The sequence below is a fragment of the Salvelinus alpinus genome, chromosome 1 (assembly GCF_045679555.1).
Source record: "Salvelinus alpinus chromosome 1, SLU_Salpinus.1, whole genome shotgun sequence".
Taxonomy (NCBI): Eukaryota; Metazoa; Chordata; class Actinopteri; order Salmoniformes; family Salmonidae; genus Salvelinus; species Salvelinus alpinus.
This window is the reverse complement of record NC_092086.1, coordinates 87,292,427-87,317,483: the sequence shown is the minus strand read 5'-3', so window position 1 is coordinate 87,317,483 and position 25,057 is coordinate 87,292,427. Positions and strand designations below refer to the sequence as shown.

Genomic DNA, 25,057 nt, shown 5'->3' with positions numbered 1-25,057 from the left:
AGCGACGCCTCTAGCACTGAGATGTAGTGCCTTAGACCGCCGCGCCACTCGGGAGCCCATGTATTTGTTACCATTCCACCAATTCCACTCCAGTCATTAGAACGAGCGAGTCCTCCCCAATTAAGGTGCCACCAACCTCCTGTGGAGTGGGACAACATTCCACAGGCCACAATTAACAGCCTGATCAACTCTATATGAAGAAGATGTGTTGTGCTGCATGAGGCAAATGGTGATCACACCAGATACTGCCTGGTTTACTGAGCCACGCCCCTACCTTTCTTTTAAAGTACCTGTGACCAGCGGATGATCTGTATTCCCAGTCATGTGAAATCCATAGATTAGTGACTAATGAATTTATTTCAATTGACTGATTTGCTATTATGAACAGTAACTCTAACTCGTAAAATCTTTGAAGTAGTTGCATATTGAGTTTATATTTCTGTTCAGTGTATTTGTACTAATGCATGCATGCAACTGTCCTTAGGACCTTTTTGTTTCTATTGTCCTTATTTTAAATGTCTTTAGTTCTGTCCTTGAGCTGTTCCTGTCTAATGATGTTCTGCATTATGTCATGTTTTATGTTTTGTGTGGACCCCAGGAAGAGTAGCTGCTGCTTCAGGGGATCCTAATAAAATACAAAACACTAAAAAGATGCAATGTTGTTTCTATGGTGTGATGACAGGAAAAAAAACATTTACGAAGACATGTTAAGTTTTATTCTAAAAACATAAAAAGTTTCATTTAAGGAGACGGATTTTGCTCAAGCTATTCATTCACAACATAAAGGCATTGGCTGCTGTTTATTGCACATGAATTAAGAGAGTGAAATGTTTACTGCTCTTTACAAGAGTTAATGTTGAAGCTAGAAAAATTTACATTTCAAATGACACTTCTATTTAGCACTCATCACCAACCTCAACATTTCACCACATGGCAAAATAATTGTAGTCTTTTCATCTTGCATAATATACAAACAGTCCTGCACCTAAGATAATTGGCAGGACGATAGACTTGATATGCCCAGTAATTTCTCAAACACTTGTTGGTAATTACCAGGGGAGTTTGACTTTTAACTCTAATCCAAATGTGTGATAGAAAAACCCTTATACTGTACATTTGCCATTTTACTCAATTGAGTAGAACCCCACAATAAGTGTATTTTATTTCTACAAGGCACATGCTTTACAATCCCTTTCTTTTCATGACATTCATCACTGATCTGCCCTCTGTGTGGAGGAAGAACTGTTCTTACATCATCAAAATCGTCAACAACTACAGTACATGGGGCATCAAGGCACGAAACACTAAGCAGCCCAGTCAATAAAAATGTGACAGGAATTTTTCAATAATGGCACATTTTAGAGAAGTACCTCAGAGGGTTGTAACAAATACAAAAAGTGCATCAATATATTAATTTAAAAACGTTTTTTTAAATTGTTCCGTTCGACAAGGGAGGACAGGTTTTTTTCTTATTTACATAATACAATACTTAGTGGCATCATATAATCACAATCTAAATCCATTAGAATTACTTCACCTTCCAGTTTCAATAAAGTATGCGTGTGCTGGGAGGGGACACCCGTCAGCTCTTTGGCTCAATTACCACACTATATTAACTTCTAGGTGAGGACATACCATTACAATTGCATAGTTTGTGCATTTAGCAAAAAATAAATAAAGGCCTCAAAACATCTGATATTGAACTTTTTTTAGGCCCTAATATGTGACAGCTACATGGATGCATGGGGGAAACAAACATGGTGCTTGTGTGTATAACCTTCTAGTGCCACCTAGTGGGAGTTCCACACTGCAAGTGATCGTATCTTATCAAACTATACTCCCTCATCTCTTCTGTCATGGAACATATCTATAAATGTGGCATACGCTGAAGAGACTCCATTTGGAGACATTTAAGTTAGTCAACTTTGCTATTGGCAAGGACTAGGTCAAGGACAATAGTAAGGCAACCTAAAACCTGCCATTTTCACTCTGAGTGGAGTAGGGACGTGAGCCTTGTATACTGGACGAGGATGAGAGAGCTGTGGATTTATTCCCACAACTTTATGTATATCGATTGAATTCCAGAGACAATCAATCAGAGCCATGCACGTGAATGGGGTGTCGAGGCTGAACAAGGTTCCGAGGGGGTCCCACTCACTCTTTCCTCATTGGATGTGCAGGATGTCACTCTCTTTCAATCCGAAGCGGGTCTTATACTTGTCAAAGAGGCTCCTGAGGGACTTGATGTACATGGCATGGTACAGTTCCACCATATCCCGAGTAGGCTCCTCAACTTTTGGTACCGTGATCGGTTCACCCACTAAGAGAAGGGGGTAAAAATCAATATCCGCAAAATCAACTTTGACATTTTACTTTTTGGTTTGACGAACTGCAACGTTTAACATGAACATGGCCTTGATGCAGGGAAGAGAAAATGTTGACTGTGTGGTTGGTTCTGTTAACACAGAGGAGCTAGAGTTGCCCTTGAACTGCTTGGTAGTAACCATAACCTGACCTAGCATTGTAATTACTTAAGATTTTTACAGATGGACTATAATCTACAGATCCTGGCTGACAGAACAATTTGAGTTGAGCATATATTTTGATAGATAAGATCAATAAGATAGATGGATAACAGGAGGCTGCTGAGGGGAGGATGGCTCATAATAATGGGCAGAACAGAGTGAATAGCATCAAACACATGGCCTGGATCACTACCAGAAACTAAGTCATCCAGCACTAAATGCCTGTGAGACACTTTCAGTGTGGTCTTGGAGAGGGTTTCTCACCAATGGTGGTGATGGGTTTATTGTAAGGCACCATTCCCCAGGAGTCGGAGAAGAGGCCACAGCCATGGAACAGACAGGGAGCAAAGCCCAGAATCTTCTGCAGCCGCTTCTGAGCTAGCCGACACCAGGTTCCCTCCTCAAAGATCACCTGCTTGTACACATTGTTCTCCCCAAAGGAGTAGACCGGCACCAGGTCAGACCTGACAGAGAGCAAGGGTTTACATTAGTCTCCAGAAGTTACTCATAGGGCATAATGGATATCACCTGATCTCTGAATGATGATGACTTGTTTTGGTGCTTCCCTGCTCCATTTCAACATCTGTCATGAAAACGCATTATGAGGAATTTAGAAAAGGAACCTTTGGGAAGCATTTAACCAAGGTAACATAGGCCTACATGCCACTTGTCTTAGAGATCCTAGAAATATGAGCCAGTGACCCAGAAACGTACTGTACATGCCAGGGGAAATTAGCAATCATGCATGTTATCGAAGGTTGTTGTGAATGAGGGTCTACTCTACATAACATTTTATACAACCTCTAAGACACCATTAACCAGCGTATCTACAATCAACCATCAAACAATATTTATCACTGAAGTGGGCTTGTTTGGATAAGTTGAGCAAGTCAAAATGGCAGCCTAATGGGTCTGGAGTAGAGTGGGATTCCCAGTTAGTCTGATCTGGTCTACGCCAGCTCACTCAGTGTGCCGAAACAGTGTTCTCAGGAGTCACAATCTGATGGAGTCCATCCTTTGGCCTTGACCCAGGTGCCTGTGTACTGTATGCCAGGAGGAGCTCTGAGCAATTGAGGACCAATTACCACACGAGTAAGTGTTTTGTGCCAATCAGGGTTGTGGTCAATTCCAATTTAAAATTCCAATTAAATTCACTCATGAAGTGGAGAATTTACATTGAATTCAATATAATTTCAACAATCTTGAAATTAGACCGTTCTGACTTTGAATTTAATTAGAATTCAATATTTGTAAATTTCACAGTTAATGAACTTCGTATAACAAATTGACTGCAATTTAAATAATTTCAATATAGCTAGGTTGTCTGAACAATGACATGATCAGCCTGAAGAAATTTGAATTTTCGGAGATAATATTGCATTAGAGATTGAATCCTTGGAATTGACCTAACATTGGAATTGAGAGGAAATGAATGTCTGAATTCAAAGACTGACCTGGAATTTGAATTAAATATAATTTTCAGGGAGGGGGGAATTGAATTAGAATATAATTTTTAGACTTAACCCAACCCTGGTGCCAATCCTATTGTTGAGCCAATTCTCTCGATTCAATCCAATTGGTCATAATGACATTAGATTTACGGTCTAATATTTCAAAAACTAGTGTTGAGGACAAACGTAGACAAAGTCCACTAAGGTAGGAATACTCCAGGGCTGTTTTGTGCAATACCTAACATCAATACGTTCACATAGGCAGACTAGATGTTCACATAGGCAGACTAGATGTGTTTTTCTGTGCTGGCCCGATGAGATGTCTTACATAAAAACAAACACCATGTAGTCAGATCAATTGATGTGTGTAACAGAGAGGTACACTATGTACAAATAAGTATGTGGACACCCCTTCAAATTAGTGGATTTGGCTATTTCAGCATCAACCTTCCAGCATTGGCTGGAGTGGTGTAAAGAGCGCTGCCATTGGACTCTGAAGCAGTGGAAACGCGTTCTCGGGAGTGAATCGCCACACTTGACCGTCTGGCAGTCCGACGGACGAATCTGGGTTTGGCGGATACGAGGAGAATGCTACCTGCCCCAATGTATAGTGCCAACTGTAAAGTTTGGTGGAAGAGGAATAATGGTCTGTGGCTGTTTTTTTTATTTTTATGGTTCGGACTAGTTAGTTCCAGTGAAGGGAAATCTTAAAGCTACAGCATACAATGACATTCTAAACGATTCAATGCTTCCAACTTTGTGGCAACAGTTTCAGCATGACAATACCCCCATGGCCAAAGTGAGGTTCATACAGAAATGATTTGTCGAGATCGGTATGGAAGAACTTAACTGGCCTGCAAAGAGCCCTGACCTCAACCCCATCGAACACCTTTAGGATGAATTGGAACGCCGACTTCCCAGGCCTAATTGCCCAACATCAGTGCCTGACCTCACTAATGCTCTGAATGGAAGAAAGTCCATGCAGCAATGTTCCAACATCTAGTGGAAAGCCTTCCCAGAAGAGTGGCGGCTGTTAAACCAACAAAAGGGTGGACCAACTCCATATTAATGGCCATGATTTTGGAATGGGATGTTCGACGAGCAGGTGACCACATATTATTGCTCATGTAGTGTACGTGTGTGGCCAGGATTTGTGTATGGCAGAATGTTTGTGCTCTACTCTCACCCTTGCTGGAGGGCCAGCCTCACAAAGCCCTTGCGGTTATTCAGGGTGACAGAATTTATGCCTGGAGCACAGTCCAGAGATTCTGCTGCTCCCCCGACAACGATGACCACTGCGTTGCCAGTTCCATTCTGAGAGAGGAGGTAGTCGATGGAGTTACGATTCACTGGGCAGATACCTGACGCACGGGAGAGAATGGGGTTAGGCTCAGCAATCACACATGAGCCCAAAGACCAAACCATAAAGTCTGTTTTCAGTAGACATTATTTAAGAGAAAATACATACTGGTTGAGCACAGACACATATTATTGCTGTACATTTTACATTACACTGCAATACTACTCTAAATGACCAAATTAAGATAACCTGCACTGTTAGCTTTTGACAGAAGCAGCTCCCTACAATAGCGAGATCAGCAAATACAGGTTGGTAGACAGAGGCTGGCTGTTTCATCCTGGCTGCGCAATAGGACAAATCTCAGAGTTCTGCCAAATTACAGTCTGTAGATAAAGGGCTGTTATCAGCAGTTTAAAGAGAGAAGAGGCAGCCTCTTCAGAGGGACAAAACTCCCAGAAACCATCTCACCCCCAGACATGAGATAGTCTCTAAGGACTGGCATCCGGAAGTTTCCAGCCAGGGTGGCAAGAGAAGGCTTGATACCCGGGAACTTCTTGGAGAATCCAGTGGCCTCAGTCCCAAAGTTACAGAAGGCTCCGAAAGAGAAGATCCCATGGGGGTGGTACCCAAAGATGTAGTTTCGGCTGGGCAGCAGGTTATGTGTCTTGATGAGCTGGAAAAAAAGATGACAAAAGAGACATGATTAGACTGTACTATCACACCAGTCTCAGAGGAGAGGAGGTTTAGAGGATGTGTTAAGACTAATGTCCTGAAATTGGAACAGCTTATCATTTTAGCCCTGATATGATGCATCTTTTGCACTCAAGTAATAAAGTAAATTTACAGGCAAATAAGGCAAAATGTGCTGTGTGTCTGGGATGTTTACCTGCACGTTTCCACTAAATAAAATGTATTTATATAGCCCTTCTTACATCAGCTGATATAAAACACCAAACAATGCAGGTGTAGAAGCCAGTTCCATTCTGAGAGAGGAGGTAGTCGATGGAGTTTGGGCAGAATGTAATGAAACTACTGTTCACAATGAGATGCAATACTGCCCTGCTAGAGCGGCCCCGGTCAACTGTAAATGCTGTTATTGTAAAGGTGTAAATCAAGTAACATTTTATTGGACACATACAAAATGGTTAGCAGATGTTAATTGGAGTGTAGCGAAATGCTTGTGCTTCTAGTTCCGACAGTGCAGTAATATCTAACAATTCCACAATGACTACCTAATCACACAAATCTAAAAGGGATGGAATAAAAATGTTTATTTAACCAGGTAGGCTAATTGAGAACAAGTTCTCATTTGTAACTGCGACCTGGCCAAGATAAAGCATAGCAATTCGACACGTACAACAGAGTTACACATGGAATAAACAAAACAGTCAATAATACAGTAGAAAAAATAAAACAAAAAGTCTATATACATTGAGTGCAAATGAGGTAAGACAAGGAAGTTAAGACAATAAATAGGCCATGGTGGCGAAGTAATTACAATATAGCAATTAAACACTGGAATGGTAGATGCGCAGAAGATGAATGTGCAAGTAGAAATACTGGGATGCCAAGGAGCAAGATAAATTAATAAAATACAGTATTGGGAATATATGTACATATTCATGAGTCGTCGCTCATATGGATGAGCGATGATCGAGCGGCATAGGCAAGATGCAATAGATGGTATAAAATGCAGTATATACACATATGAGATGAGTAATGTAAGATATGTAAACATTATTACAGTGGCATTATTTACTGTGACTAGTGATCCATTTATTAAAGTGGCCAATGATTCGAGTCTGTATGTAGGCAGCAGCCTCTGTGTTAGTGATGACTGTTTAACAGTCTGATGGGCCAGCTTTGATGCACCTGTACTGACCTCGCAGTGGCTCAGGTGGTTCTTGTCCTTGATTGTCTTTTTGGCCTTCCTGTGACATCGGGTGCTGTAGGTGTCCTGGAGGGCAGGTAGTTTGCCCCCGGTGATGCGTTGTGCAGACCGCACCACCCTCTGGAGAGCCTTGCGGTTCAGGGCGGTGCAATTGCCGTACCAGGCGGTGATACAACCCGACAGGATGCTCTCAATTGTGCATCTGTAAAAGTTTGAGGGTTTTAGGTGACAAGCCAAATTTCTTTAGCCTCCTGAGGTTGAAGAGGCGATGTTACGCCTTCTTCACCACACTGTCTGTGTGGGTGGACCATTTCAGTTTGTCTGTGATGTGTTCGCAGAGGAACTTAAAACGTTCCACCTTCTTCACTGCTGTCCCGTCAATGTGAATAGGGAGGTGCTCCCTCTGCTGTTTCCTGAAGTCCACGATCATCTCCTTTGTTTTATTGCCGTTGAGTGAGAGGTTGTTTTCCTGACACCACACTCCGAGTGCTCTCACCTCCTCCCTGTAAACTGTCTCGTCGTTGTTGGCAATCAAGCCCACTACTTTTGTGTCGTCTGCAAACTTTGATTGAGTTGGAGGCGTGCATGGCCACGAGGTCGTGAGTGAACAGGGAGTACAGGAGGGGGCTGAGCACGCACCCTTGTGGGGCCCCAGTGTTGAGGATCAGCAAAGCGGAGGTGTTGTTTCCTACATTCACCACCTGGCGGCAGCCCGTCAGAAAGTCCAGGACCCAATTGCATAGGGCGGGGTTGAGACCCAGGGCCTCAAGGTTAATGATGAGCTTGGAAGGTACCATGGTGTTGAATGCTGAGCTAGAGTTAACCAGCATTCTTACATAGGTATTCCTCTTGTCCAGATGGTATAGGGCAGTGTGCAGTGTGATGGTGATTGCATCGTCTGTGGACCTGTTGGGGCGGTATGCGAACTGAAGTAGGTCTAGGGTGGCAGGTAAGGTGGAGGTGATATGATCCATGACTAGTCTCTCAAAGCACTTCATGATGACAGAAGTGAGTGCTACGGGGCGATAGTCATTTAGTTATCTTTGCCTTCTTGGGACAGGGAGTGATTGAATATGTCTAAAACACACCAGACTGCTGGTCTGCACATGCTCTGAGGACGTGGCTAGGGATGTCGTCTGGGCCAGCAGCCTTGCGAGGGTTAACACGTTTAAATGTCTTACTCACGTTGACCACGGAGAAGGAGGGGGGGCCCCACAGTTCTTGGTAGTGGGCCGCGTCGATGGCACAGTATTATCCTCAAAGCGGGCAAAGAAGGCGCTTAGTTTGTCTGGAAGCAAAACGGCGGCGTTTGTGACGTGGCTGGTTTTCTTTTTGTAGTCCGTAATTGTCTGTAGACCCTGCCACATACGTCTTGTGTCTGAGCTGTTGAATTGCAACTCCACTTTGTCCCTATACTGACATTTCGCTTGTTTCATTGCCTAGTTTATATATGGCCATATTCCCAGTCATCTTTTCATGGTTAAATGTGGTGGTTCACGCTTTGTTGTGTGAATGCCGTCATCTATCCACGGTTTCTGGTTAGGGTAGGTTTTAATAGTCAGTGGGTACAACATCTCCAATGCATTTCCTTATAAACTCACTCACCGAATAAATCAATGTTATTCTCCGAGGCTGCCCGGAACCTTTCCCAGTCCGTGTGATCAAAACAATCTTGAAGCGTAGATTCCGATTGGTCAGACCAGCGTTGAATGGTTCTTGTCACGGGTACTTACTGTTTGATTTTCTGCCTATAGGACGGTAGGAGCAAAATGGAGTCGTGGTCGGATTTTCCGAAGGGAGGGCGGGGGAGGGCCTTGGATGCATCGCGGAAGTTAGAGTAGCAGTGATCCAGTGTATTGCCCGCATGAGTGCTACAATCAATATGCTTACAAACTTTAGGTAGCCTCGTTCTCAAATTTGCTTCGTTAAAATCCCCAGCTACAATAAATGCAGCCTCGGGATATATGGTTTCCAGTTTACATAGAGTCCAGTGAAGTTCCTTGAGGGCCGTCGTGATATCCGCTTGGGGTGGAATATACACGGCAGTGACAATAACCGATGAGAATTCTCTTGGAGCGACAATGGCTCAGCCACAAAGTGGTAGGCCACACAAGCTCACAGAACGTGACCGCAGAGTGCTGAAGCGTGTAAAAATTGTCTGTCTTCGGTTGCAACACTCACTACCGAGTTCCAAACTGCCTCTGGAAGCAACGTCACCACAAAAACTGTTTGCCGTGAGCTTCATGAAATTAAATGGGTTTCCATGGCCGAGCAGCCACACACAAGCCTAAACTCACCGTGCGCAATTCCAAGCGTCAGCTGGAGGGGTGTAAAGCTCACCGCCATTGGACTCTGGACCAGTGGAAACGCCTTCCCTGGAGTGATGAATCACACTTCACCATCTGACAGACGAACCTGGATATGGCGGATGCCAGGAGAAAGCGACCTGCCCCAATGCATAGTGTCAACTGTAAAGTTTGGTGGAGGAGGAATAATGGTCTGGGGCTGTTTTTCATGGTTTCGGCAAGTCCCCTTAATTCCAGTGAAGGGAAATCTTAACGCTACAGCATACGATGACATTCTAGATGATTCTGTGCTTCCAAATTGCCCATGTGCACAAAGAGGCCCATACAGAAATGCTTTGTCAAGATCAGTGTGGAAGAACTTGACTGGCATGCACAGAGCCCTTACCTCAACCCCATCAACCGCCTTTGGGATGAATTGAAATGCCGACAGCGGGCCAAGACTAATCGACCAACATTAGTGCCCGACCTCACTAATGCTCGTGGCTGAATGGAAGCAAGTCCCTGCAACAATATCCAACTTCTAGTGGAAGGCCTTCCCAGAAGAGTGAAGGCTGTTATTGCAGCAGAAGGGGGGCCAACTCCATATTAATGTCCATGATTTTGGAATGAGATGTTTGATGAGCAGGTGGCCACAGTGTACCTTTGATAAGCAGCTAGCCAGCTAGCTCCAATGCCAATTTTAAGTCTTTCTAAACTAATATCTGACGAACTCAGAAATATGAAGTTATTTCAGAATGAAAGTTAACTGGCTAGCGCATCATGCTTTGTGACATTGTTAGCTAGCCATCCTGGTGCACTCGATCTTTTGTGAGCTGACTGCTCGTTCTAAATAGTATAATCTATCTGTTCAAAAACAGTGTCAGCATGTGTAGCAGTGGTTATTCAGTTTGATATGCAAAAGTAAAATAGGTGTACTTATGCTGTTGCTCAAATGCACAAAATCACTTGAGAATGTTTGATTTTTAATAAATACATTTTTTTTAAGTTTGAAAACTTGCGATTATATTTCTGCCATGCTGCTTTGTTGACCACTCCAACCACCTTGTGCCCCGGGCATTCAGCCAATAACCGGCCACCGCTGTATTTGATAATATACATGCAGTGAGTGGAAGAGAGAAGGAGACCTTGCTGGCACTGCAAGATGTAAGCCACTGTCCCTGCATGCACTGACACACTCACACTGCCACCAGCCAGGTGGCTACCAGCTGGCATCCAACTGCATTAGTTGCACAAGCTAAAACAAGTTAAGCAACCATTCATCTGAAACAGGATGTTGACATGTGAAGTATCTAATGTGTCTTAAGCCCCACCAATACCTGGCATACAGTGCGTCTTTGAGCCAGAAAACCCTACAATTGAAGCCCCTTAACTCCACATCACAAACAGCAGTAAACATCATCCTAGTTACCAACCCCAAAAAACACAATACTTTAAGTCTCTAATCGATGCAGAGACATGTTATCAAACACAGCCATTTTATTCAGTTTGCATCAGAGCTACTTGATGCAAATAAGTGATCATCAAGCCACTCAGACAGAAACAGTCAGTTCTCAAAGTATGGATCACAAGCAGGGCCAAAGTTCAAGCTCCAGAGGCAACACACACACACACACACACCTGAATCCCTCCTGGCTGTTAACTGTCAATAATTTAGTAATTTTGGTTAAGACTACCTTTATTCGGTGACCATATCCAAGATCTGGCTTCGCTTTAAGAGCCTTTGACTATACTTTCTATGTATGAGTGAAAGAGATTGTATGGTAAAACATTTATTGTAGGGTAATGTTTCTAAAATGCTCCATTTTAAACACTTAAATCAAATAGCTGAACTGAAGGACAAGTAAACATAGCAGATGTAATTTGAATGCCGTTGGTTCATTGATATTCATGAGGAGTGTGAAGGCATACAAACAACTCAGCTAATTCAACCCTTGGTCAGCAGGGCAGCGAGAGAAAGCACAAGAGGAACTTGCCAAAAAATGTGAAGGCAAAAAATGTATTGCTGTTAGGATACCAAGAGAACGTGTCTCCCAACAATCTCCAGATGCGGAGGAGCGAAATAATACAAATTGGGAAAAAACTCAGCGATGAGCTGTCGCCTATCAGGCGGGGCAAAGCCTATCCTTTCAACCGACGTCAACTCCTTATAGCATCATCAGGGAACAGGAACCAGCAGCTGATACTGGATACAGTCACAGATAAGGTTATCGTCAAGCTTGTGCTACAGCACACCATAATCAATAAAAACATTGATGCTCTTTAACTTTGTATCTGACCAGAAAAAGCACATTTTATCATCTGTACAGGCAGGCATATCCATGTTGTATTCCATCAAATTTCCAGTTTGATAGCAAACCTAATTATCTGGCCTTATGACAACGCATACACACTGACAAGTGAAAACCATCCCACTTTTATTTGTTTATACATCCTCCAATATAAGAGGTCAAGATGCTACATAGCACTGAATGGCCCATTCCCGAATCACACATTCCACACACACCCGTAAGTTCACACATTATACCTTTAAAAATGTTAGGCCTATTCTTTTCCACTCACCCTGATGGGAAAGTAATCTCTGAAGTAAGTCCACACAGTCCAGTTCCTCACCCAAGAGGACCTCCTGCCACCTGAGAAAACCGAGGTAATGGATAGATCTCCAGTCAGAATAATACTGAATAATGAATCATGTAACCCACATAATGATTAATGTAAATAAACAGTAACATAGTGCCAATTAACTCAATTTCCCAGCACAGCTCCTTATGGTCACAGACACAAACCACTGCTTCTGAAATGACACCAGTTTCACACACACATTACCAGTCAAAAGTTTGGACACACCTACTCATTCAAGTGTTTTTCTTTAGTTTTACACATTGTAGAATAATAGTAAAGACATCAAAACTGTGAAATAAACATATGGAATCATGTAGTAACCAAAATAGTATTAAACAAATCAAAATATGTTTGAAGAATACAAGTAGCCACCCTTTGCCTTGATGACTGCCAAAAGTGTGCAAGGCTTTCTCTCAACCAGCTTCATGAGGTAGTCACCTGGAATGAATTGCAATTAACAGGTGTGCCTTGTTTTAAAGTTAGTTTGTGGAATTTCTTTCCTTCTTAATGCGTTTAAGCCAATCAGTTCTGTGGTGACAAGGTAGGGGTGGTAAACAGAAGATAATATGGACTTGGTCTTTTACCAAATAGGGTTATGGCAAGAAGAGCTAAAATAAGCAAAGAGAAATGACAGTCCATCATTACTTTAAGACATGAAGGTCAGTCAATACAGAACATTTCAAGAACTTTGAAAGTTTCTTCAAATGCAGTCACAAAAACCATCAAGCGCTATGATGAAACTGGCTGTCATGAGGACCGCCACAGGAAAGGAAGACCCAGAGTTACCTCTGCTGCAGAGGATATGTTCATTAGAATAACTGCACATTCAGATTGCAGCCCAAATAAATGCTACAGAGTTCAAGTAACAGACACATCTCAACTGTTCAGAGGAGACTGCGTGAATCAGGCCTTCATGGTTGACTTGCTGCAAAAAAAACACTACTAAAGGACACCAATAATAAGAAGAGACTTGCTTAGGCCAAGAAACACAAGCAATGGACATTAGACCGGTGGAAATCTGTAATATGGTCTGATGGATTTTTGGTTCCAACTGCCGTGTCTTTGTGAGACGCAGGGTAGGTGAGCGGATGTTCTCCGCATGTGTGGTTCCCACCGTGAAGCATGGAGGAGGTGTGATGGTGCTTTGCTGGTGACACAATCAGTGATTTATTTAAAATTCAAGGCACACTTAAGCAGCATAGCTACCACAGCATTCTGCAGCGATACGCCATCCCATCTAGTTTGTGCTTAGTATGAGAGTGATGGAGTGCTGCATCAGACGACCTTGCCTCCACAATCACCCAACCTCAACCCAATTGAGATGGTTTGGGATGAGTTGGACCGCAGAGTGAAGGAAAAGCAGCCAACAAGTGCTCAGCATATGTGGGACCTTCAAGACTGTTGGAAAAACATTCCAGGTGAAGCTGGTTGAGAGAATGCCAAGATTGTGCAAAGCTGTCATCAAGGCAAAGTGTGGCTACTTTGAAGAATCTTAAATATTATTTAGATTTGTTTAACACTTTTTTGGTTACTACATTTCATAGTATTGATGTCGTCACTATTATTCTACAATGTAGAAAATAGTGAAACTAAAGAAAAACTCTTGAATGAGTAGGTGTGTCATACACACACGTTCAAAAGTTTGGGGCCACTTAGAAATGTCCTTGTTTTTGAAAGAAAAGCAACTTTTTTGTCCATTTAAAATAACATCAAATTGATCAGAAATACAGTGTAGACATTGTTAATGTTGCAAATGACTATTGTTGCTGGAAACTGCTGATTTTTAGTGGAATAACTATATAGTCATACAAAAAATAAATAAAATAATCTGCCGTTTCCAGCTACAATAGTAATTTACAACAATAACAATGTAACCTGTATTTCTGATCAATTTGATGTGATTTTAAATGGACCAAATAATTAGCTTTTCTTTCAAAAACAAGGATGCTTCTAAGTGACCCAAAACTTTTGAACGGTAGTGTATGTATATAAACTCAGCAAAATAACTATTCATAAAAATCCAAATAACTTCACAGATCTTCATTGTAAAGGGTTTAAACACTGTTTCCCATGCTTGTTCAATGAACCATAAACAATTAATGAACATGCACCTGTGGAATGGTCGTTAAGACACTAACAGCTTACAGACGGTAGGCAATTAAGGTCACAGTTATGAAAACTTAGGACACTAAATAGGCCTTTATACGGACTCTGAAAAACACGTTCATCTGCGTGAACGTGCCTTAGGCATGCTGCAAGGAGGCATGAGGACTGCACGTGGCCAGGGGAATAAAATTGCAATGTCCGTACTGTGAGACGCCTAAGACAGCTCTACAGGGAGACAGGATGGACAGCTGATCGCCCTCGCAGTGGCAGACCACATGTAACAAACACCTGCACAGGATCGGTACATCCGAACATCACACCACGGGACAGGTACAGGATGGCAACAACTGCCCGTATTAAACCAGGAACGCACAATCCCTCCATCAGTGTTCAGACTGTCCGCAATAGGCTGAGAGAGGCTGGACTGAGGGCTTGTAGGCCTGTTGTAAGGTAGGTCCTCACCAGACATCACCAGCAACAACGTCACCTATGGACCAGACAGGACTGGCAAAAAGTGCTCTTCACTGACGAGTCGTGGTTTTGTCTCACTGGGGGTGATGGTCGGATTCGCGGTTATCGTCAAAAGAATGAATGTTACACCGGGGCCTGTACTCTGGAGCGGGATCAAATTGGAGGTGGAGGGTCCGTCATGGTCTGGGGCAGTGTGTCACAGCTTCATCGAACTGAGCTTGTTGTCATTGCAGGCAATCTCAACGCTGTGCGTTACAGGTAAGACATCCTCCTCCCTCATTTCGTACCCTTCCTGCAGGCTCATCCTGACATGACCCTCCACAAATTTCTTGTTAACAAACTATAGTTTTGGCAAGTTGGTTAGGACATCTACTTTGTGCATGACACAAGTAATTTTTCCAACAATTGTTTACAGACAGATTATTTCACTGTATCACAATTCCAGTGGTTCAGAAGTTTACATACACTAAGTTGACTGTGCCTTAAACAGCTTGGAAAATTGCAGAAAATTATGTCATGGCTTTATAAGCTTCTGATAAATGATGTCAATTAGCCCGAGTCAATTGGAGGTGTACCTGTGGATGCATTTCAAGGCCTACCGTCAAACTCAGTGCCTCTTTGCTTGACATCATGGGAAAAATCTAAAGAAAGAGACCTTGGTCAAGGAGGTGACCAAGAACCCGATGGTCACTGACAGAGCTCTAGAGTTCCTCTGTGGAGATGGGAGAACCTTCCAGAATGACAACCATCTCTGCAGAACTCCACCAATCAGGCCTTTATGCTAGAGTGGCCAGACAGAAGCCACTCAGTAAAAGACACATGACAGCCCGCTTGGAGTTTGCCAAAAGGCACCTGAAGACTGAGACCATGAGACCCAAGATTCTCTGGTCTGATGAAACCAAGGTTTAACTCTTTGGCCTGAATGCCAAGCATCCCGTCTGGAGGAAACCTGGCTACACCGTAGGGATGGTGCATGGTGGTGGCAGCATCATGCTGTGGGGATGTTTTTTCAGCGGCAGGGATTGGGAGACTAGTCAGGATTCAGACAAAGGTAAACAGAGCAAAGTACAGAGATCCTTGATTAAAACCTGCTCCAGAGCAAGTTTCTGAATGTCCTTGAGTGGCCCAGCCAGAGCCTGGACTTGAACATCTCTGGAGAGACCTGAAAATAGCTGTGCAGCAACGCTCCGCCACCAACCTGACAGAGCTTGGGAGGATCTGCATAGAAGAATGGGAGAAACTTCAAAATACAGGTGTGCCAAGCTTGTAGCGTCATACCCAAGAAGACTCGAGGCTGTAATCGCTGCCAAAGGTGCTTCAACAAAGTACTGAGTAAAGAGTCTGAATACTTATTTAAAAATGTGATATTTCCAAAAATTTCTAAACATGTTTTTGCTTCGTCATTATGGGGTATTGTGTGTAGATTTAGGGAAAACACAATGCAATACATTTTATAATAAGGCTATAACCTAACAGAATGTGGAAAAAGTCAAGGGGTCTGAATACTTTGAAAGCACTGTATAGAAGGGCACAATTTAACCACAATAGGGCAACGGCAGCCATTAGGTTAAGTAAGGAACCGAAAGGTTGCCAGTTCAAATCCCAGGACTGACAGGGAAAAACCCTCTCAACCTGACCATTATTAAGAGCCGGTTTGAGTGACCGTGGTACTTGCCTTGTTTGGGGGTGTTCCAGTCGAAGATTAGCCAGGTAGTGTACATGGCAGCGATCACCCAGAGGTCTGTGCAGAACATGTAGATTAACAGCACAGTGCAGCTGATGCCTATGTGGTCGGATAGGATAGGAGAGAGAGCAGAGGAACAGCTATTCAGCACCTGCACTGTACTGTCAAGTATGCAGGCCACTAGGAACTGAGACATTTTTAGCTTCCAGTTATTGTGACATGGGGCAGTGCATTATCAGGCTGAAACTTGAGGTGTTGGTGGTAGATGAATGGCACAACAATGGGCCTCAGGATCTCATTACAGTATCTCTGTGCATTCAAATTGCCATTGATAAAATGCAACTGTGTTCATTGTCAATAGCTTATGCCTGCCCATACCATAACCCCACCATGGGACACTCTGTTCACAACGTTGACATTAGCAAATCGCTCGCCCACACACGCCGTCTGCCCAGTACAGTTGAACTGGGATTTATCCGTTAAGAGCACACTTCTGCAGCATGCCAGTGGCCATCAAAGGTGAGCATTTGGCTACTGAAGTCGGTTATGAAACTGAACTGCAGTCAGGTCAAGACCCCGGTAAGGACGACGAGCACGCAGATCAGCTTCCCCGAGACGGTTTCTGACAGTTTGTGCAGAAATTCTTTGGTTGTGCAAACCCACGGTTTCATCAGCTATCCGGGTGGCTGGTCTCAGACATTCCTGCAGGTGAAGTAGCCGGATGTGGAGGTCCTGGGCTGGCGTGGTTACACGTGGTCTGCGGTTGTGAGGCCAGTTGGACTTACTGCCAAATTCTCTAAACGACATTGGAGGCGGCTTATGGAGAGAATTGAACATTCAATTATCTGGCAACAGCTATGGTGGACATTCCTGCAGTCAGCATGCCAATTGCACACTCCCTCAAAACTTGGGTCATCTGTGGCATTATGTTGTGACAAAACTGCACATTTCAGTGGCCTTTTATTGTCCCCAGCACAAGGTGCACCTGTGTAATGATCATGCTGTTTAATCAGCTTCTTGATATGCCACACCTGTTAGGTGGATGGATTACATTGGCAAAAGAGAAATGCTCACTAACAGGGATTTAAACAAATCTGTGCACAACATTTGAGAGAAAAAAGCTTTTTGTGCGTATGGAACATTTCAATCTTTTATTTCAGCTCATAAAACATGGGACCAACACTTGACATGTTGTGTTTATATTTTTGTTTAGTGTAGTTAGAGCCACACAGAGATCCAGTCACATTCTCACCCATGGCGAGGAAGGAGATGACCCACTGAAGAACTGCGATGACCTGAAGGTGTTTCTCCAGCTTGGATCGAAGGGCAGGCCATGGAGGGGAGGGCAGGTCCTGCAGGGACAAGAGGATGCTATAGCCTGTGCCTAGAGAAGATAGACAGGGTCATAAATGAGTCAATACTGTACAGTACATCCACATCAATCGATTAAGGTCACAGTTGCAGTCAGTGAGAAGACTAGAATATGAAAATAAACTGTCAATCCTTTTCCAGGTTCTCAAAGTATGTCAAATACACAAGGGACATTAGATTAGACACTAGAGAGAAAATGAACAAAATGTTCATCCCTTACAAAGCTCCGTGATCAAACAGACCACAAGCAATAAACATCACGTCAAATTCCTCATGCCACTGCAATTGCTATAGAAACAGAGCAACTTACCACCATGGTCTGATCACTACTCATAAAGAGCAGAGCCACAGTCCTGACATCTACATGTACACTTAGTGTACAAAATATTAGGGACACCTTCCTAATATTGAGTTGCACCGCCCCTTTTGCCCTCAGAACAGCCTCAATTAGTCGGGCCATGGACTCAATGAGGTGTCGAAAGCATTCATCAGGGATGCTGGCCCATGTTGACGCCAATGCTTCCCACAGTTGTGTCAAGTTTGCTGGATGTCCTTTGGGTGGTGGACTATTCTTGATACACAGGGGAAGCTGTTGAGTGTGAAATATCCAGCAGTTTTCAGTTCTTGACACACTCAAACCAGTGCACTTGGCAAATCTTGTATCTTGCCCAGTCACTCTCAATGGCGCACATACACAATCCATGTCTCAATTGTCTCAAGGATTAAAAATGCTTCTTTAACCTGTCTCTTGACCTTCATTATGACTTTACACCCCATGCTATATTGTGGATTGAGAGTTACCTGTAAGATGGGAAGCCCTCTCCCCATAATAAAGCACTGCTCTGCCTTCTTAACAACAAGGCAGGTCCTAGTTGTCGCACCTGGACTACTTCCCAGTCGTGTGGTCAGGTGCCACAAAGAGGGAACTGCCCCTTAAAATGTACACGTAGAGCTAAAATTAATAATATGCATGTCAATCGCTCAAAGTAGAAGAGAGATTGACGTCATCACTACTTGTTTTTGTAATAATGTTGAATGCGCCGAGCTGTGTTTAAACTACTAGCACACAGCTCGGACACCCATGCAAACCCCGTCTTCAAGTCCAGAAAAGACTATGGGAGGTGCACAGTACTGCATAGAGCCATGGCTACATGGAACTTTATTCAACATCAAGTAACTCACACAAGCAGTAAAATCTGATTTAAAAAGCAGATAAAAATACACCTTATGGAACAGCGAGGACTGTGAAGAGTTACACACACAGGTATAAACACACACGTACACCTGGATTGTGTGGCGTAGTAGAGTAGTGGCCAGAGGGCACACACTTAATGTATTGTGAAATCTGTTGTAAAATTTATTTTAATGTATGCATCTTACTGCCTTAGTTTTTACTGGACCCCAGGAAGAGTAGCTGCTGCCTAGGGATCCATAATAAATACAAATCTACACTGGTTGAAGTTGATTTAACAAGTGACATCAATAAGGGATCATAGCTTCTTTCATCTGGATTCACCTGGTCAGTCTGTCTTGGAACGAGCAAGTGTCCTTAAAACCTATTAAACTCTGACCACCCCTCTGGTGGCATTTTCTAAATGACGCAAAATATTGTATAATACCCTCAATGTACATTTCGGTTCCAAAATTATTAGTCTTAAAAACACATGCTTAGTACTGTTAGAAAAAGGTAAGAACTATGGGATTCAGATACACGTGTCAGAAACAATGTGACTACTACAGAGCCTGATGCAGCAAACAATACAAAACTTTGTCTTATAGGAATGATATACATATGAAGTGAAATCTGAAGTATATCTATCCATTGATGTAAATATATGTCTGATTCCCAGTTCATCCACTAGACAGCAGTAGGAGGCCACATCATGTCTCTTGGCTACTTGGGTCTGGTTTGTGTAGTGAGTCACTGTGCCAAAATAGCTGAATGGATTTGTAAGCCTTTAAATGAACTTAGCAATCAGGGCTTTGAGGTTCCGGAGTTTTTAAATAAGATAGACAGGTGAAGAAACTTCAAAACGACTTTTCCCATTCACTTTTCCTATTGAAAACAATGAGCAAGCAAAAAGGCGCATGTGGAGGATGCATACAAGGCAATGTGGATGGAGAAGGAAATGCAATTCTTTACAATGACCATCAGGGTGGACCCTTTCCATGCATACTAAATGGTTGCACTTTTGGTGACTTGACCTACATTGCATACTATATAAATATGTCCCATAGCGCATGATTTATAGCCTTTATGGGGTTCGATTAAATAAAAAAGACATGGCCTGTAGCTTCAAATGATATGTCACACCGGGCCCTGTACATGGCCCAAAACAACTGCTCAGAGTTTAACTGGTTAATGTTTTATACAGTACCAGTCAAAAGTTTGGACACCTACTCATTCCATGTTTTTTCTTTATTTGGGCTATTTTCTACATTGTAAAATAATAGTGAAGACATCAAAACTATGAAATAACACAAAAAAAAAGTGTTAAACAAATCAAAATATATTTTATATTTGAGATTCTTCAAAGTAGTCACCCTTTGCTTTGATGACAGCTTTGTACACTCTTGGCATTCTCTCAACCAGCTTCATGAGGTAGTCACCTGGAATGCATTTCAATTAACAGGTGTGCATGGTTAAAAGTTAATTTGTGGAATTTCTTTCCTTCTTAATGTGTTTGAGCCAATCAGTTGGGTTGTGACAAGGTACAGTAGACAGCCCTATTTGGTAAAATACCATGTCCATATTATGACAAGAACAGCTCAAATAAGCAAAGAGAAACGACAGTTCATCATTACTTTAAGACATGAAGGTCAGTCAATACAGACAATTTCAAGAACTTTTCAAAAGTTTCTTCAAGTGCTATGATGACACTGGCTCACATGAGGACCGCCATAGCAAAGGAAGACCCAGAGTTATCTCTGCTACAGAGGATCAGTTCATTAGAGTTACCAGCCTCAGAAATTGCAGCCCAAATAAATGCTTCACAAAGTTCAAGTAACAGACACATCTCAACATCAACTGTTCAGGGGAGACTGTGTGAATCAGGCCTTCATGGTCAAATTGCTGCAAAGAAACCACTACTAAAGGACACCAATGAGAAGAGACTTGCTTAGGCCAAGAAACACAAGCAATGGACATTAGACCGGTGGAAATCTGTAATTTGGTCTGATGAGTCCAAATTTAGATTTTTGGTTCCAACTGCCATGTCTTTGTGACACGCAGAGTAGGTGAACGGATGATCTCCGCATGTGTAGTTCCCACCGTGAATTATGGAGGAGGCAGTGTGATGGTGCTTTGCTGGTGACACTGTCTGCGATTTATTTAGAATTCAAGGCACACTTAACCAGCATGGCTACCACAGCATTCTGCAGCGATATGCCATCCCAAATGGTTTGCGCTTAGTGGGACTATCATTTGTTTTTCAACAGGACAATGACCCAACACACCTCCAAGGTGTGAGAGGGCTATTTGACCAAGAAGGAGAATGATGGAGTGCTGCATCAGATGACCTGGCCTCCACAATCACCCGACCTCAACCCAATTGAAATGGTTAGGGATGAGTCGGACCGCAGAGTAAAGAAAAACAGCCAATAAGTGCTCAGCATATGTGGGAACTCCTTCAAGACTGTTGGAAAAGCATTCCAGGTGAAGCTGGTTGAGAGAATGCCAAGTGTGTGCAAAGCTGTCATCAAGGCAATGGGTGGCTACTTTGAATCTAAAATATTTTTGATTACAACATGATTCTATGTGTTATTTCATAGTTTTAATGGTCTTCACTATTATTCTACAATGTAGAAAATAGTACAAATAAAGAAAAACCCTTGAATGAGTTGGTGTCCAAACTTTTGACTGGTACTGTATATCAGTGGTGGTCAGTGCCGTTTAATGAGCATGGCCTTATTTCCATTACAGCATATTGGATGACTGTCATTCATATTCCATTCACCCAGCTCAATGTAACATCGATAGGTTTAGGTTACTACCCATGATACTTTATTTTTTCCCATACCCATCATGAGGTTGCTACTGTACAACCTAGCCTATGAATTAAAGTTTATTATGTAGGTGCACAGGTCGAGAGACATTTTTTTTAGTAATCAGGGTGACAGACTGACACATTCAATACCGCCTTGCAGTCTTGCCTGCATCTAGGGCATAATCATTAGTCTAACAGTTGCAAAAGAGCATTTCTATTGGACAAATTCAGATTTATTTATCCCAGTTTCATTCCATTTAAGAAATGTTTTTCTCCAAAGTATAGGCGGAATGAATACACCTCTGATCACACACAAGCACAGTTCCCTTTCATAGCAGCCCCATTCAAGCAGCATGATCACTTTGCTTGTTGTATTCTTTCTCGCATATACGCACTCTCTTCCTCTCACCTTTTCACCTTCGCTTGTGGACTTCAGTGCACAATACATCAGCTGTCTGTGACCAGGCGGAAAAAAACTTTCCAAGCCAAAGCTTCATACATCATAAATGTTACACACAGCCTACATCTTTGTCACCATATTATCTAACGTCATAGTCAACATAGCTACTAGACCTAACGGGTTAGTAAAAATGCTACAATTATGCAGTACAATGTTCAGTCAGCAAGCAGTATGGAAGTTACACCGGCGGGCCCAATGGCAATACATTTATAAAACCAAAAGCTTACCTTGACTTGGAAGAGTTCCAGTATTGGATAGCCATAGCCAGCTAGCTAACATAGCATCCATCTCTGTTTGAGTAGGCTGAACTAGCTACCTGCATTTGTTAGCCAAGTAAGTGAAATAAATACAAAGGAAATTGCTAGCCCTCTCTCACTTCTCCTTAATTTTTGAAGACATTAATTTGCTCAAAACTGTTCAACTTTAGTCTTTCTCTAGGAGTCAACTACTCACCACATTTTATGCACTGCAGTACTAGCTAGCTGTAGCTTATGCTTCCAGTACTAGATTTATTCTTTGATCCTTTGATTGGGTGGACAACATGTCAGTTCCTGCTGCAAGAGCTCTGACAGGTTGGAGGATGTCCTCCATAACTTGTCATAATTACTGTGTAAGTCTATGGAAGGGGCTGAAAACCTTGAGCCTCCTAGGTTTTGTATTGAAGTCAATGTACCCAGAGGACGGAAACTAGCTGTCCTCCGGCTACACCATGGTGCTACCCTACAGAGTGCCGTTGAGGCTACTGTAGACCTTCATAGCAACACAGTGTGTTTTAATAACTATAATAAACATATCATCAAATTATTTATCTAAAAATAATCATTTTAATGTCTCACTATTTTTTATGAAATTCACTGAGGATAGTCCTCCACTTCCTCCTGAGGAACCTCCACTGATGTATATAGTGACAGACCAGAACAAGAACGAGCCACTGAGGGGACACTTCTTAATCTACTCAAGTTCATAGTGCCTCATCAGCAGATCTTTCCCATGCCACGGGACAACACAACCACGTAAACCTATCTTAATGGACTAAATAACACTGCGTCGTGCTGTCAAACAAAACACTATCCGTTCTGCACTCTGGCCCACACCTGCATAATTAAGTCAATAATGCTTTCAAAATCAGGGCTACTGGGCAGTATCAGCCTCAGGGGGTCAAAGATTTCATGTAGACTAGTAATACTACACAGTGAATCAGTCACTGACCTCACATCTTTCCCCTTACCGGGCAGCTTTCAGCAGGGCACAACGTTGTGGAAAGTTGCTGATATACATATATTATGTTGAACAAACTTGAGCCTCTCTGGCATGTAGAATAAATGAACTTGTCAGCCCTATTCATGATATGTACTGTATATCTTCAACATTCACATTTGCCAACTGAAATTGGCCCTGGTGTACACTTTTTTACTTCTCTCCCTTCACAGATCAGACCCCTAAAAAAAAATACACAAGCAACATGTATGAAAACTACTGTGCCCAAATACACTCTTCACCACACACCAATGTGTTGGCTTATCTGATGTCTTTCAGAACAAATGGCTTACATGACAATGACGTATTGCATCCACAACAAACAGCATCCCAACAAACTTCTGATTATGTTTTGGGCTGTCATAGTTCTGTCATAGTTGAATGTTTTGCAAGCTGCTTCTTCATCTCACGAAAGCTGATTACACGCCAACACAGGATTTGGAATATAGTGGAGATGATCCAATTATCAAATGACTGCCGCTTGATAAGATGACTGAAGTCTGTGTGCAATTTGTTTGCAGTGAATTTTGAAAGAGGGTGCATATCTTACCTTTTAGGGCACCGGAGTAGGCAGCAAGTATGGTCTTCATAACTGTGGCTCCGGGACTAAACAGATTACAAGACTTGGAAATACTTGCTGCTTTAAAGTTTGTAAACTCTACAGCTCCTCTAACATGACTGCCTTCCACTGTACTGAATTGAAGCACCGAGCGCGCATTTAACCGGTATGGGAGGAGCCAGTCACAGTCAGTATGGGAGGCGGTGGGAGGTGTATTTTTATTTACAAACCGATGCGCTCCTGGAAAATAACCTAAGTGGATGCGAATTTGGCACTGTCTAACTAACACTTGGGCCTGAAGGAGGCAGGCACGGTTAACACTGAACGGGCACTGTCACTATCTCACCGTGTGTATTTACTGGACAGTCACGTGATGTCGGCAGCGATCAACGGTTGTGTTTTTACCATTTCCATCATATCTGACAGCCCGCCCCGCTATGAAATTCTTATAGATTTTTTACTTTTAGCACCACCCTTACAAAAAAGATTGCAGTATTTAAACTGTAGTAATAGTGCAGTAACTGCAGGCGTCTGTGGTATTTTGGACGCAGTAATCGCAGAATAACTACAGTGTACTGCAGTTGAACTGCAGTTATAGTGCACTCTGACTGCAATCTTTTTTCGTAAGGGCATTAAAGCTGAACATGTCAAACATGCTTAACAGGTCACTATGGTTAGCCAATGCCTAGTTGTTTTGGCTACTCTACGAGACAGGATTAGAGAGATGGCCACGCAAGAGACTTTTAGCCTATCTGGTAGAATAATTGACATGAGCAGTCAGGCTGAGGAAACAAGGGTAAATGTCTCCAATCACTTTAACATATTTTTGTTGGGCAAGTTAGAATTCTCACACGGGTTGTGGGTCCTTCAGTGAGCCTAAGGAACAGAAAAGAGGACATGAGATGCATGTTGGTAAAGAGACAGCCTTTCACTGCTCTTGAGTATGGTATTATATTTTTTCTCAGAGTGTGACTTTATTGTATGGAGAAGGTAATACCAACATGTTCAGAAACAAATCAAGGAATCCATCAAGCTGTTGTTCAATTTGATTTAATAGCACATTGAGCAATG

At 42.6% G+C, this 25,057-nt stretch overlaps 1 protein-coding gene across 1 annotated transcript; it reads right to left on the bottom strand.

Moving 5' to 3' along the window:
• Window positions 1-693: 693 nt before the first annotated feature.
• Window positions 694-24,177, bottom strand: LOC139532637 (diacylglycerol O-acyltransferase 2-like). The gene is made up of 8 exons (XM_071330510.1): window positions 23,978-24,177; window positions 17,606-17,737; window positions 16,345-16,452; window positions 12,033-12,103; window positions 5,745-5,949; window positions 5,163-5,337; window positions 2,790-2,989; window positions 694-2,320 (listed from the first exon to the last, which is right to left on the bottom strand). The coding sequence occupies exons 1-8, from the start codon at window positions 24,015-24,017 to the stop codon at window positions 2,166-2,168; spliced, it is 1,086 nt and encodes a 361-aa protein (XP_071186611.1). The 5' UTR covers window positions 24,018-24,177; the 3' UTR covers window positions 694-2,165.
• Between the last annotated feature and the right edge of the window lie 880 nt (window positions 24,178-25,057).